The sequence below is a fragment of the Ictalurus furcatus genome, chromosome 1 (assembly GCF_023375685.1).
Source record: "Ictalurus furcatus strain D&B chromosome 1, Billie_1.0, whole genome shotgun sequence".
NCBI lineage: Eukaryota > Metazoa > Chordata > Actinopteri > Siluriformes > Ictaluridae > Ictalurus > Ictalurus furcatus.
The window spans coordinates 34,915,690-34,932,187 of NC_071255.1; the positions used below are offsets into that span (position 1 = coordinate 34,915,690).

Sequence of the window (16,498 nt, forward strand, 5' to 3'; positions counted from 1 at the left end):
TTAGAAGTCATACATACTGTATCATTTGTTGCATGGAGTCGACCTGTGTGCAATTAAAGTGTTACATGATCTCAATTAACTTTAAAATAGGCTGGAATTTGCTAGAAAACATACCTAAAGAAACAGCATAATAAATACCGAGGAGCTAACAAAACACATCTGGAAATGTCCTAGAAATGGATCAAACTGGGTTTAGTAAAAATATCACAAACGTTAAACAGCCCACAAAACACCATTAAATCCATCATTAAAAAAGAAAAAAAAAAAAGAGAGAGAATATGGTACCTTGACTCTGCCTGGGTAAAGAGGGGATTAGTCAGAAAAGCAACTAATTCTAAGATCCATAGGGTTAACTCGATTAAGATCTACTGTACCAAAGCCCAGACATTGCACTGAGCTGGCTTTATGGACAAGTGGTGGGAATAAAGCCATAGCTGACTAAAAGCCATATGAAATCCCATTTGGAATTTGCCAGAAGGCATGTTAGAAAATGATTCTCTGGTTTGAGAACCAACTTTGGACTTTTTTGGCCTTTGCACAAAGTACTACATTTAGTAGAAACCCAACGCTGCTCATTACCCTGAGAGCACCATCTTCACGGTGAAGCGTGGTGGTGGCAGCGTCACGGTGTAGGCATGCTTTTCATCAGCAGAGGCTGGGCAACTGGTCAGGGTTGAAGGAATGACGAATGAAGCCAAATACAGGCTGAAAAGGTTCACCTTCCAACAGAACAACAAGCGTAAGCATACTGCCAAAGCTGAATGTGTTCGAACGACCCCGTCAAAACCTACACCTCAGTGCGACCGGGACAAATGACTTATCATCCACTATCAACCTTCTCCAAAAGCACGAGGATCCAAATGTGCAAGAAGACGTCCCACTATAATTGCAACCAACACACGTCTGATATTTCTGTTTAATTAACCTTGTCTGACATGCTGCTTAAATCAAACGGGTAATAATCTCAGTTATGTCCATTTCAGTTCCGTGTTATAACACTACGAAATGTGGAAAAGTTCAAGGGGAAGCAGGGGTTGAGGAGGGGAGGGACTTAAAGAAATAAATTACTCATAAGCACAGCTCCACGTCCTGCTAATATCTTCCACACACACACACACACCTCTGTTTTCATCTCCGGAGCTGGTCATTTTGTTAATCACAGCTTGTTAAGGCGCCTGGTGTGAAGGAGACACACACCTTGAGATAATCATGTAGGAAAGTTGTGATTAGTCACCGGGGCTTAGTGAGCTGTAAAAGCCAGAGTGGGAACAGATTGCTTGCCAAATAACCTGCGTGTTTCACCTACTGCCAGATGGCTGTGCTTTAAACGGGGAACTTTTATCCGTATAGTGTTAGGGAGCGCTTTTATTTTGAAGAAAATTTCAATTGAAAAATACAACGTGGACGATTCCTTCCTGACTGAGTCGATCTGAATCAGTCAACGCATGTCTGCTGTTTCATTTTATTTTACTCATTTATTAATATTATTATTATTATTCTTTTATACTAGAGTGACAAGGGTTCTGATCCGATCTGTATATTTATTTTTGAATAGCATTAAGCTAACTGTTTGCTAAACTGATAGCTATACGCTTGCCATAGTTATTAGCCTCACAGCTCCGGTATAAAAGTCTACAAGTCTATAATTTTCTCTGTAAGTCTTGAAAACATTAAGATTCATATGAAGTTTAAAGCTTAACACGTTATATTTAACACTTGTACATGTACTCAACACTTGCATGCATTTATATCATTTGTAATAGGTGATTCTTATCATTAGAACAAAACTTTGCAGTGAAACATGAACCATTATCTAAATGCATCAGAATGACCTTTAAAAAAAAAAAAAAAAGGAAAAAAAAATCAGATAGAAAAACTGTTGAGTATAAAACTGTTTGCTAATAAGTTTGGAAAGTTTATACGTCGTGGTAGCAGTTGATCTAATTCTTAAATCTAGGAATTATTAACAGCATTTATATACAAACCGCTGAATGAGTGTGTATTCAAAAAAATCCAAAAATATCATCCGAATGATACAGTAAATCTGTCGACTTTAGGCCACGCCCCCCTACTGAAGAAGTAGCCTAATGAAGAAGAAAACGAGTCCGCTGCAGGATAGCGCTTACGGCTGTTTTTAGTTCAGTTTTTCTATGTTTTATAGAAACCACACCGGCATTTCTACGACGCTGATCACCTCGACACGGTTAGATGGAACACGACTGTGTGATGAGTCACGTGTTCACTGTACACGATGTTAAACTGGTGGCTTTCATTGCTTATATTAAACCTTCACTGCTCGTAGCACCATTCCAGAAGTGAAGACATTCAGACTCATCACATTTACTGGATGAGGAGACTACTTTTGGAGAGAAACTGGAAGAGTTTGAGTGTGTAGCACACACGTACACAGTTAATACTTACACACGGAGGAAAAAGAGGCTCTAATAGGACAGTTCCCTCAGAAGGACTGCTGGAGAATCATAAGTTGGCTTTTACAGGAAATACGTTCAACAGAGCTGAGCAGCACTGTTCCAGCTGTGGGCGGAGTTAATTTTTTCCGCTCATTTTGGGGCGGGGCTCATAATTGAAGGTTTTACCTTAAGAATGAACCGTGGGATCGATTACACAATTACACAATGGTAGGTACTAGGTAGGCATGTGAGATCGTGTGCGATATGCTATCGTCCTATCACGATCCTGGATTATCGCTCGTAGGTTTGGAGCGGTGTAGGCTTCAGCGACGCTGAGGGGGCAAGAACAGGGTGTGGTGCCAGATAAACATAACATGTTTCATGTACATGTTACGTCATTACAGCGGGGAAAATACCCGAAGCTGGTTAGCATTTAGTCTGTCTTGTTTTATTTTATTTTATTTTTTTGTAATTACATGTAAAAATTTACATGTAAGTAAAAAACATTCTGCAATGACTCCGGCTCTTACACCTCGACTCTGCGCGCTTTGCTTCTCTAGAACTCAATTATAAATCTTGCGTGACCTGTATTGTTCTCCGCTTGATATATCGGTTTGCTCGTGTTTCCTCATTTGTAAGTCGCTTCGGATAAAAGACGTAGCGTCTGCTGAATGAATAAATGTAAATGTACATGTTTACAAGGTGAGGAAGTCTGCAAAACTGAAGTCGGGACTGGAAATAACCCTAAAAAGTTTTTTTTTTTTTGCTGTAACTAAGATGATTATAACATGGAAATAAAATTGTATAAACTACATGTGCACGGGCTCTGTGTTGAACAGCACTGGAGATACGTATTCAATTCATTTTTCTTTAGGGAAGTAGTCCTGATTTAAAAAATAAATAAATAATAATAAAAAAAAGAGTAAAAAAGACATGCGTTTCACTTTCATAATTGAAACCTCTGTTCATGTTTTGCAAAAAAAAAAAATAAAAAAAATAAAAGGAAGACGTTCACGACTTGATCGAAGACGCGTTCGCAAGATGTTTGAAAAGATGTTTATCAAAATATTTGAAAAAAAAGCACATATTTCGAAATACAACATAATTAAATTTTTTTGATCTTAAAGCTACAGACAGCTGATTTTCTGCCAGACTTTTACGTCGTCCGACTCGCACCTAGCACCAGGCTCCTCTGCTTGCTGTGTTTTATTATTTTCCATTTACATTTATGGCATTTTGGTAGACGCCCTTATAAAGAGCGACTTACATTTATCTCATTTAAACAACTGAGCAATTAAAGGTTAAGGGCCTTGCCCAAGGGCCCAACAGTGTAGCTTGGCAGTGCTGGGGCTTGAACTCCTGTCTTCCTGAACCACCACTGCCCTACCAACACTCAAGCAGTGAAGAAGAGCACACCTTGAATGCATCGCCATGAAACCTGTTTTTTTTACAACGTTCTAAGCGCAAGTGCTCGCACCAGAAGTGTGAGCTAATAACGGAAAGTCTGGGTTTATAGATCAAAAAGGCATTGGTGAGATCTGAAATGCACCCCAGACCGCCATTTTCAAGCGGATCAGCCGATCGGTCCTCACGACCGCCTCGGGACAAAAAAAAAAAAAACATCGTTCACACTGCACCAAAATTACCGAAATCCGGACTCAAAAACCCAGATGTGAGGGTGAAAAACGAGCTGACCGGCATGTACCGTAACTCCTCACAGCTCTTTCTACTAACAGTTTCAAGAGCAATAGATAGTGGACTTTCAGATCCTTAAAAAGCCCTTATTCAGTTAGCTCAGCACATCAGGTTTTCCACTTTGAATCAGCAACGACTAAATAAAGGCATCAAGAGACACTCGGAAAATACAAAAGCAAGTACTCAGAACTCCTGACATGGTCTAACACCACTCAATCAGCTCATTGTCCAGCCGTCTATGAATTAAGATCAGTAAGGAACGAAAGACTTGAAAGAACGAAATAATCAAGGACAGGGTCCTGTGACGCGACCCGGCACGACCCAGAGCTACTCTTTTCAATCATTTAAGAACATGTTGTACTTTTTTATCCTTTTGTAGTTACACTGAATGTTGTGGATGTCATGCACTACCTCGTAATAAATGCTAAATCAACGTCACCATATCAACGCCTACACAAACGACTACAATGATTACTGTGTATGTGGTGGTTTGGATGCATGTTTCAGGACAATATCTTATATATATATATATAGAAAAAGATTACAGTCATTAACCTCCTGGCAGATGCAAACAGATTTGAGGGAAAGTGTCCAAGAGTGGGGATTATTATTATAACGGCAAAGGAGGAGCACATCTGGAATGGGATGTTCAACAAACACATACGATTGTGTGACGGTCAGGTGTCCACAAACTTTTGACCGTACAGTGTATTACACTGATGCAGTATTAAAACATTTATTTCTAATGTCTAGAGGACAAGCTGAATTTCACACATTTCTAATTTTATACACGTTTCACACAATCAGATTTGATCAGGAGGTTATAAGACTAAAGAGCGCCGTGTGTGTGTGTGTGTGTGTGTGTGTGTGTGTTACACAGATTAACAGATACACACTTTTCTTCCTCTTTTATGTATTTTCACTTCTTTCCCTTTCTCACTCGTGTTTTCCCCTTTCTCCTTAAATTAAAAGTCTAGCTGTTAAAAAGGGATGTACTGATAAAACAGAGTACAAAATAAAGAAGTGAATAATGCAGATAGATCCACTTACAGTAACGCACAGGGAGTGTTTTTTGGGGGGTTTTTAATGATGACTCTTAACCCAAACTCAGTACAGTGTTGGTATGAGTGTAAAGACATAATATTAGCCTGTGAAATAAATCCCACTCAGATGCCACCCTGTATACCGTCCTCCTGTTCTACTGGTGGGGGAAATCGGTTTCGTTTTTCTGTCCTGTGCTTGTCCGTGTTGTGAGTACGTAAAGTAAATTGCCAGTTAAAAAAAAAAATTATTAAAAAAAAAAAAAAAGACTAAATGAAAGCAAGAGGAATGGATCTGTTTGCTAGATGAAGTAAGGAATAAAACACTCGGGGTTGTGCTGTTATAGGAACGTAATGAATAAATGAGTGGTGTGATGAAGCAGAGTTACTGTTACTACTCCAAAGGTGATTATTTTCCTATAACAGCATGTACCTGAAGTTACAGCTTTACCTCTGACTGTTACAAAGCATTCACACTGGAGACTCCTTCCAGGATGTGTGTGTGTGTGTGTGTGTGTGTGTGTGTGTGTGTGTGTGTGTGTTCAGTAAACTCACCTTGAGGATGAAGCAGTGGTCAGTGGGGGCTTTGTATCTGGTTTTGTACTCGTTGCAGTAGTACACATTTACATTGTCAAATTGTAGAAGACACACCATGTCCTTCGACGCCTAAAAGATGGAGTGAAATCGAGAGAGAGTGAGCGAGCGAGGAGAGAGTGAGAGAGAGAGTGAGAGAGACAGAGGGAGAGTGAATGTGAGAGTGAAAATGAGAGAGAGAGAGAGATAGTGAGAGAGTGAGAGAGTGAGATAGTGAGAGAGAGAGAGAGTGAGAGAGAGAGTGAGAGAGTGAGAGAGAGTGTGTGTGTGAGAGAGAGAGTGTGTGAGAGTGAGATAGTGAGAGAGAGTGAGTGAGAGAGTGAGTGAGAGAGTGAGTGAGAGAGTGAGTGAGAGAGAGAGAGAGAGAGAGTGAGAGAGAGAGAGAGAGTGAGAGAGAGAGAGTGAGAGAGAGTGAGTGAGAGAGAGAGAGAGAGAGTGTGTGAGAGAGAGAGAGAGTGAGTGAGTGAGAGAGAGCGTGTGAGTGAGAGAGAGATTATTTAAGATTCTGATTAGAACATGGATTCATTTGAAGTATCAGTTTGTCATTTTCTCTCAGTTTTCTGCTGGTTGTGAGGAACACTGGTGGTGCAGTGAGAACATCAGCACGCTTTCAGTGGTTCTTCAGTTGTCTCTCTGGAGATCCTTTAATCTGATCCAAGAAAAACCCTTAAAAACCCTTAGAGCCCTGAATTTTCAAAGAACCACCGAAGAACCCCTTTTCCTAGTATGTAGTACCTAGTTCAAAGAAGAAAATAACGACCAATAATTTGAAGTTTGTTCCACACACTTACCCAGTTCATACAACCCCGATTCCAAAAAAGTTGGGACGCTGTGTAATATGTAAATAAATGTAAATAAAAAGAGAAAACAGAGAGACCGGTTGCCAGTTAACCTAATTAGTTGCAAAATGTTCCTCCAGCTGTTTCTTTTTACTAACACTTACTGTTCCAGTCTTTTGTTGCCCTGTCCCAACTTTTTTGAGAAGTGTTCCAGCCATCGAATTCAAAATGACCTTATTTTTTCCTTAAAACGGTACATTTTCCTCAGTTTAAACATTTGACATGTTTTCGACATTCTATTGTGAATAACATACGGGTTTATGCGATTTGCAAGTCATCGCGTTCTGTTTTTATTGACATTTTACACAGCGTCCCGACTTTTTGTGGAATTGGGTTTGTACATACACTCATTCTCCTTGGACCCCTTTCTGACAGGAAAACACAAAAGCTTTGTTTTAAGGTTCTACAGAGAACCTTTAAGGGTTCCGTCAGAATGTTCCAGCTGTGGGCAGTGCTCATTTCTGGCCCAGAAGATGCACGCCGAATTGAGATACTACAGATTAAAGTCCTAGAGAGATACGAATATAGATACTACAGGTTAAAGTCCTTCTAATGTATCTCTGAAGTGATATGATTATGACGGATCATTACAGGTGTGGAAACTTTATAAATAAAACCCCTTTAAATATTCAGAGTTACAGACCGCCCCTTTAATGATTACAACAAAGAGCGAGAGATTAACTTTTGTTGTACAAAAATATTCATAATGTGTATTTATGCAATGAAAGACGATAGCATGTGACTGTAACCACTGTGGTGCGTGTGTGTGTGTGTGTGGCAGGGTCTGTATTTTTAGAAGTCGAAGGTAAATAGTGAGGTTTCATACAGCACATGCACATGCACACACACGCACACACACACACACCACAGTTACTGCACTGATGCACACATGCACACACACACTCACACCTATGGTTTTCATTCAGACTGGGACAGATTTCGAACTTCTTTATGTTGAACTGAACCAGGGGTCAAGGGGTCAAGCTGGATGGTGTGTGAGTGTGTGTGGCCTCTCTGGCACGCTGACCTTATTCTTCCCCTTGGGTAAGTAATACAATCCAGAAGCACGCAGCAGGAAGTAGCGAGGTTTCCAGGATTTCTTGCCTTCCTCCTTCAGATGCAGCACTCCCTCCAGGTCAGGCACGATCACCGACGGCCCGCAGAAGTTCTCCTACACACCACCCAAAACACACACTCAGGCCTAACGATCGCTGCACCAGTGGTCTCGGAGTGACTTTAAATTTGGGTGCTTTATTATAAACCGGGTTGCGCTATTCAGCAATTTCAGTATTCAGTCGTATACAAGTATTTATTTATATTCATCATCCCACAGTGCTGCTGAATTCTCAGTTCTCACCGGGTCTTCGTGAGCAGTAAATCACACACGCACTGTATATCGATACGCTCGTTCTAATCGGTCATCGTTTCCATAGCGACTTACACAGCGACGCGTTTGGAAGGCGTTTTAGACGTCTTGTTTACGGGTCGCAGACAGGTTAAAATGGGTGTAAATCTTACGGTGATATGGGGACGTTTTCTGTTTAATGAAAACATATACGTAAGGAGTCTCCAGTGTCAGCGCTTTGTAACGGTCAGAGGTAAAGCTGTAAGTTTTCCGACGGAAGAGTTTGCGCTTTACGGATTCTCGGCAACGTGAAAAGCTGCGTTTTATTCCCCCCTTTAATAACTTCAACGGAGAGGAAGGCCCCACCCCCTGCCATTTATAAACGTAACTATAAATGGATAAAAAGTATCATGTGTCCTTCTTTTTTCCACAAATCGCTGTGGTGTAAGAGGAACTCCAGGGCTAACGGGAACTCCATGTCGCCACATGACGGATTATTTTCCTCTAAGCGCATGACGCGGTGTGTTTGTTTTATTTCTTACTTGTTGTTTAGGCTGTACATAAAGAAAAGCATCGTCCGTTCCTAAGTGTGACACGAATCCAAAAACTCACATACCTCCAGAAGGAGCTCTTTATCTTTATCTTTCATGTCTTTAAGCGACTTCTTATCCTTCTTCCACAGATAGAAGTTCTGTAAAGAAGACAGTTATTATTCAAGATTGTGTTTTATACAGTGTTACTGTGATCATTGGTAGTGTTACAGTGGAAGTCAGTACCGCTGTGATTCTTATCAGCTGTTTGGATGAAGAACGAAGGCCTGCTTGATGTTTTCTCGTTCCACTTTGGAACACTTGCACACACCAAGTCTTACCAAACAAGGGGATTAATGATGGAAGATGATGAAGCTCTGTTATGATAATCACCCCGGTATAATAATCACATCTGCCGCCTCATCAGTCAGACATATGGGCTGCAGCTTATATCCGAGGGACTCATAAATATTATATATATATATATATATATATATATATATATATATATATATATATATATATATATATATATATATATATATAAAAAGTGCACACATTGGCAGAATGTAATTGAAAGATAAGTGTAGAAAAATAGACGAGACGCCAAGGACAGTTCATCTCTGTTTGCTTCAGGCGTCAAGTCTCACCTTGTGGTGATGATGATGTTGTGAGATAAAGCAAAATAAGCATCACGTCAGCTCAAGAGAACGACAGTCACGGGGGAAAAAAAAAAACCCCGAAGAAGAGAGAATGAAAAACGTGGCGTGGGAAAGGTCTCAGATTCGAGGTCTGCTTTACAGATGACTTCCTGCTGTACAGCCAAAAACCTTCTCACGGAACTGAACAGATATGTGATTCTCCATCAGAGTGACTGCTTGGAGAACGTCGGCTCTTTGGAGAAACCGAAGCCTGAAAACATTCGTCAACAGCCTTGATGACAACAAAAACCACGGCTAAATAATAATAAATTTTACACAGTGAATAAAAACAGATGGAGCTGTTAGAACCGGTCGATTGGACAAGCTAGAACTGTTCGAATTGACTCGAATTCCTCAACTAAATTTAGAGTAAAAATGAACACTAATCAAATGACTAAGCTATGACATTTGATGCCTGGGTTAATACCACCTTTGGCTACAATTACAGCTTTGTACGTCTGAATCCTGATGTTTTTACCCATCGCTTTCCCCAGGCTGTCGTATGGATGGAGAGCGTTGGTGAACAGAACAGCGATTTTATTTTCCCTCGAAAGTCTTGCCATTCTCAATCAATTCTCACTCACACTTCAGTCTGGGCTCTGCCCCAGTCTCAAATCTCTGGCAACCCCACAACATGACTCTACCACCACCACGCTTCACTGTAGAGATGGTGCTCTCAGGTGGTCATCAGTATCCAGTTACTGCCAAGGCCAAACAAACAAACATTTTGTCAATTTTAGACTGTTTTGATTCATCAGATGTTTCTCCATGTCCCTGGAGTTGTCCCTTTATTTTATTTACTTGTATTTATTTGATTTCTATAAATAATATACAGGGTACCATCCATCCATCCATCCATCTTCTATACCGCTTTTCAGGGTCACGGGGAACCTGGAGCCTATCCCAGGGAGCACCATCATAAAGATCTTTATTCAATCGTATAATAGTTTTGATTAAATCTTAAAACTTTCCTTGTACAGCAGGATTGCCCTGTAGCAACTTCCCCAGTCCCTGCTCTTAACTCTATCACACAACATGATGCTATCAACACTGTGCTTTACAGTGAGGATGGTGCTCTCCAGGTGATAAGTAGTGATGGGTTTCTGCCCAACAAGTTCAATTTTGGTCTCTTTTTCCACGTTTGCTTTGTCTCCAATACAAAATGTAACATGGCTTTTATCTCGACTCTCAACAACTGCTTTCTTCTTGCCACGCTTCCATAAAGGGCAGCTTCATGGAGGTCCCGGGCTACGACTGTCCCGTGAACAGCTTTTCCAAATCTGAGCTGTGGATCTCTCCAGCTCTTCGAGAGTTACTCTTGGCCTCCGGGTTGTTTCTCTGACTAATTCCGTCCTTACTTTGCTATATTAATATTGCTTTCAATATTCTGGGCAATTCTGTGTAGATTTGAGACATATAATCCCAAATCAAACCCTACCAAATATGGAAAATACTTCTGCAAGGGACTGTATTGTTTATCTGTAAGCGTGCGATATACCGTATTTAAAATAACGTTAGGTAACGACCCGTCCAAGCCCAAAACTCGTAGTACACAAGCGCAAGGTGAAAGAGGGTTTTCATGAATAACAAGGAGATCCAGGGGTACTCACCTGTGGGTTTTTGAAAACTTCATACTTGTCCTTCCTCTCTTGGAAAACCACTTTGTTCTCGCTGTCTCGCGTCCACGCCGAGAGAGGTTCCACCAGGTTCTCGTGGTCTTCAAACCCACGCTCTGTGGAGGAGACTCTCAGGTCAGATCAGCATCGAGTACATTTAATCCTGCATTCCTTTCTACACAAGTCCTTAATATACAGAATAAGCTCATAAACAACTGCGGGCCAAAATGTATACATTTGAGGTGTATTTTAGGCGCGCTGACACTGGAGACTCCTTCCATAAACGCTAAATAAATGTCCCCTTAAGCAAAAACGTCATCATATCAATGAATATGTGTTTATTTGATGTGGATTGTCCACCGTACAAGTCTCCGTGTAAGTACTGTAGGAACGATAGCATGTTAATAATAATAATAATAATAATAATAATAATAAATCTGTGATATGCCTTGCAGTCAGAACCACTGTCAGAGCTGCTGTTATAGAAACTTAATCATGTGGTACACATTTGTGGTTCATTAAATCAATAATACACACACACACACACACGTTATACGGTAAGAGCCGTAACGTTCCACTCGATGCCCCCGTGAGGTTCCCAGTGACGAGTGTTTATATCTCACAACCCCAGTGATTTTTTCCAGCGCCCACCCAAGTACTGTAGCGCTGTGTTAAAGCCTCTACAACGTATTAACGTCTAGATAAAAGAGTTCACGCGCTGATGAAAACGGTTTTAATGGAGCCGGTGTGCTGGTGGCCTGAGGCGTTAAATACAGGGCATGGGTTCGAACAGGAAAACCGTTTTTTAACTGAACACAGTGAGGCTTTTCCTGTATTTTTAGCACAGGGGCTGTGTGTATGGCGCACACATGCGAACAAACAGACTTAAGACAAGAGGAAAGAACAGCACTGATGTCTTAGGGCTTAGCTACTTCCCCAAAAAACCTGCTACTCCAATATTTTCAGGCTCTTGCTCATCTGGTCGTAATTTAAGATGTATATGTCTTCACTTGCATGCGAGTCAGACTTCGACCTGTCAGTATGGTCGCTTTCTTCACCTAATAGAACGAACAACCAACATTTTATAACTGGAAGTGACCCTGGCTACGCAAACGACCGATCACAGACTGCGATGTAGCTCGTTAAAGAAAAGCAAAACGACAGGAGGAAGCTCGACCCGAGATACGAGTCGACCTTTTTCCGACATGATGACACGCACGAATAGAACCACAAAGATTCCATAGATAAAAACAGAGCGTTAGATCTAGGTGTAGCGTAACACGAATGGATCTGCATGTCAGTACAAGGTCCTCACAAGACAAATATACGGGACGTGTCTCTGTGCGTGCGTGTCTGTGTGTCTCACCTGTCTGCAGCTCCGGGTTGGTCTCACTCACGCACCAGTTCACGTTGCCGTCGCAGTGTGTCTTCTCGAACAGGTTGTCCAACACGTCCCTTACCGTCTGTCTCTCGTCTACCATCAGAGTCTTGGCGCTGCCGTCCGTCATCTGCACCTTTACTATCAGCTGTTCCACACACAACACCGCTCACGTAAACACCGACGCACTCTCTACGCCTCCACCAGTGTGTGACGAGACGCTCAGAGAAAACATCACCGATGTCCTGAACATCCTTCTATTCGATATAACTTTTACGCTACGATGTTTCCTAAGTTCATAAATCCTATGTTCACATGAAGCTGGAATATCCCTTCTGGTGTCAATCCATGCAAGAAGCTAATTATGTAAAGGAATAAAACAACTCCGTGTTGTGCCGTTATACAGTAGGAAAATACTCTACTGTTACCATCCCAGAGGTATTCATTTTCCTATAATAAAGTGCTTTATTTCTCTTATACAATAGCAATTCAGAACATTCTTTATAAATAAAAGAAACCATAATACTTTTATCTGATTAAAGTTACAGTTAATGTTGTGGATCATCTGTGAAACTATTTACTTCCTGTTATCTCTTATGTTATAGGAGCTATAAACTGTTGTTCCCTCACCAGCCTCTCTTTTTTTCTCTTGAAGTTAATAATAATAATAATAATAATAATAATAATAATAATAATAAAAACGCAGCTTGTCATTTTACAAAGAAACCACAAAGTGGAAACTCCATAGACTTAAAATTACAGCTTTTACCTCTGACACTGGAGACTCCTTACAGAAAACCTCACCATATCAGCGACTACACGTGCTTTTTGAATACTTGAATACGTGGAGCGTCTGATACGAGTACAAGTCCCTGTCTAAGACGTTACTATAGAAACGTTAACATGTATTAATATAAGTGTATTAATATAAACCTGTGATTTGCAGCTGCACGACTGTCGACAACAACACCTTCTGACATATCAGAGAACCGAGAATTCAACAGTGCACTGGTGTAATATCACACCATAACCCTGCAGAAGTGCTGATCTCTTCTGTCCTCACACACACACACACACACACACACACACACACACACACCTGTTCAGCTTCCACATCACACCTCGAAAGATGACAAAACCTACTGTCGTTGCTTAAGAGCGTGGCCTGTCCAGAATGTTTAAATTCCTATAGGACTCGCACGCTACGGACCATTTGGAAACGCCAATCAGCCTACAACGCATGTCTTTAGACTGGGGGAGCCATGAAGCAGACCAGTCCAGAAACGCAACACAAAATCAATAGCTATAAACAGGCAAGTGATCAGCAGAGAGATCTAACTTAGCTAGACAGAGCTCAGTAAACACACAGACAGGGTCAATACTGGGAACGTGCATACACAAACAAACGGCTCAGAAGTGAACCGCTAGGAGCGAGACTTCACTAAGATTTACTGGAAGGCTGGGTTATTTATTGGGAGAGAGCTGATTTGGAGCAGGTGGTAGTGATTAGAAGTCCGAGGGAAACTAGAACGAGGATTTGTAGTTCCTTTTGGCTGAGGATTCTGGGAAATAGAGTTTGTGCTGTGAGTAATGTTTAACAGTGACTATATAATTACACTACTAATGGTCTTGGTGTATATGTCGTTTATAAAACATGAAAAAAAGCAACTGTTTCGCCTAGCATGGTCTGCGGAGCACTAGGTCATCTTCTCCGTCTTGTACACTCGATTGAATCGATAGGCAAAAATACAAACCGCTGGGTGAATTCAGCGCAAGTACATTAATTTAGCACGTCCGTAACGATTTCATTGCAGCTCAGAAGACAGAAACTGCGATCGCGAGCACCAATTCATTCCATCGAAGGGCGGGTATTAAATTTGCGAACGCTCAAATCCACTGTCTAACAGTCCGTACAGGATTCCGCAGAGTTGTGCTTTTATTTGCGGAAAGCTACTCGAATCGGCGAAATCGCGATCGTAGGAAATTGTACGAAACATCGCAGAGATGAACGAGGCCTTTTAGCTGTACTCGTGTTCGACGCACGTGAAACGAAGAGGGCTTTGACTGTACGCGCGTCGCGATGACGTCACACGACACGTCTCGGACCGGATCTGCGGTAGTTTCGAAAAATCGCACGGAGTACATGTACAGTGAATGTAGCAGGGTTTACTTTCACACCTCTGAGATGTCAAACATATAAGACATTATTCCGTATATCCTTGTGCTAAAAGACAAATTCCTGTTATTTGGCGAATAAAGTGATTCCGATTTGAACTTGTGACGGTTACGGAGAACAATTAGCCCATGCATGTGTATTTATTGATTTTTCATATTGTTTTCTCCGTCTTCTTCTCACGTGACATCAATTACACAATTCTCATGCAATGGTAAAAATTTACGCACAATTTAGCCTCGTTCTTGGGGATCTCGGGGTAAATTGGGGACACTCTTGATGTCATCGCCCAAGACGATAAGCAAACTAATCTAACTTAACAATTTTCTCCTCATATATTTAACTAAAAATAGCTCTGCTCCATTTTTTTTCCCCCCCTACAAGTTCAGGATCGTGGTGGGAGTCTGGAACATGTTGGAACAATATGGGTCAACGTAAACACGAAGCAAAAGTTCATCCGAATGGTAAAGGTCTGATAAAGGTCAGAGATCAGTAGCGGTGTGCTTGAGGGAATAAGAAAAGCAGAATGCTTTAATGTTTAAGAGCCCAAATTGTTTTTATCTTGAGAAGTGATACCACACACTCGCACACAATACCTGAATTATTCTCTCTGAGCAGAAAATATCGTTTATGCAGCTGCTCTACATTTGAGAAGAAACACCTGGAGGAAGATAAGAGCCGTGCCGGTGCTCTCCTGATTCGTACTTTCAGAAAAGGTTTTTGTTTCAGATCACCTTTCAGAAGAGACAAGCCACAGAGAGAAACACTACAAACCACCACCATTTGCATCTACTCTTAGCCAAGGCATGTGTTTCTCTGGTGTTTCCTGTGATATCAGCCATTTCCTGAGTAGAGATCAGCACTCATTTCTACTCTTATAAAATGAACTACGGACGATTAACATCAGTCTGGGTTTAAATACCTAGAAGAGACGGGAAAGAGACGAGAGCAGGAGAGAGGGTGTGTGTATGGGCTTGTAGAGTAGAAACCGGTAGAGTTGAATATGGACATACCAAATAAAATGAGTGAAATATTTACATCACCAAATAAAACACGAATCAGTCTGGAATGTTTAGACCGTAATAAAGATTTAGGTTATTAACTGAAAGACATAAAATGACTAGGTATGTAAAAACTACAACAACAACTACAACTAGTACTACTACTACTACTACTACTAGTAATAATAATAATAATAATAATAATAATAATAATACTTTTCACATTGAGTCCAAATCCCAAAGTGTAAAATAATTAGACAAGGAACAAACCAATCCACAGTTCACTAGAAAGTAAGGGGACGTAAAGACCTGTTAGCGTGATATTAGGTCGTTTCCTAACTCTTCAGCAGCTAAAGATTCTGATTCTGATGTGCTGCTCACCTTCTTCACTTTGGCTTCTTTCAGCTTTTCCAGGGCGAGTTTAATTTTGTCTGCTTTCATCTGTTCTTCTATTTCCTCCTAAAGAAAAACAAAACAAAACAAAACAAAGATCAGAGTCACGCCACAGATACGACATAAACAGACCTGCTAACCCTGGGACTACGCCGCTATGAGTCATCCGTCAGAAATACACAAAACCTGTCTCGTCCCCCGTGATAAAAACAAGAGATGACAAAATTGACATAGGAATCTGGAGTTTTGCACTCGCTGATGTTAACTGACCCTCTGGAAGCCCCGCCCCCTTCTGCCCAGCTCATATTAATAATCTCGTGTCTCGTCTCGATGTTGTTATTTCTGAGATACAGCCTCGATTTCTGTCATGATAACTGGAGAATGTTTTTATTTCGGTAATGTGTAATAAAATGTAGGAAAGTGTTTGGCTTAGCTAACGGCATGGTACTTAGCTAACGCCATTGCACTTATCTAACGTCATTATATTTAGCTAATGTCACTGTACTTAGCTAACGCCATGGTACTTAGCTAACGTCATGGTACTTAGCTAACGTCATTGTACTTGGCTAACGTCATTGTACTTAGCTAACGCCATGGTACTTAGCTAACGCCATTGAACTTAGCTAACACCATGGTACTTAGCTAACGTCATGGTACTTAGCTAACGCCATTGTACTTAGCTAACGCCATGGTACTTAGCTAACACCATGGTACTTAGCTAACACCATTGTACTTAGCTAACGCCATTGTATTTAGCTAACGCCATGGTACTTAGCTAACAC

General features: G+C 41.0%; 1 protein-coding gene across 1 annotated transcript in view; it reads right to left on the bottom strand.

The window, feature by feature from the left end:
• Window positions 1–16,498, bottom strand: part of apbb1ip (amyloid beta (A4) precursor protein-binding, family B, member 1 interacting protein) — a 46,667-nt gene that overhangs the window by 6,864 nt on the left and 23,305 nt on the right. Inside the window, exons 5-10 of the mRNA XM_053637010.1 lie at window positions 15,705–15,782; window positions 12,138–12,297; window positions 10,766–10,887; window positions 8,541–8,615; window positions 7,607–7,750; window positions 5,702–5,812 (exon numbers count right to left, since the gene is read on the bottom strand). Of these exons, the coding sequence (XP_053492985.1) occupies window positions 5,702–5,812; window positions 7,607–7,750; window positions 8,541–8,615; window positions 10,766–10,887; window positions 12,138–12,297; window positions 15,705–15,782 (690 nt within the window). The remainder of the gene's footprint in view (window positions 1–5,701; window positions 5,813–7,606; window positions 7,751–8,540; window positions 8,616–10,765; window positions 10,888–12,137; window positions 12,298–15,704; window positions 15,783–16,498) is intronic.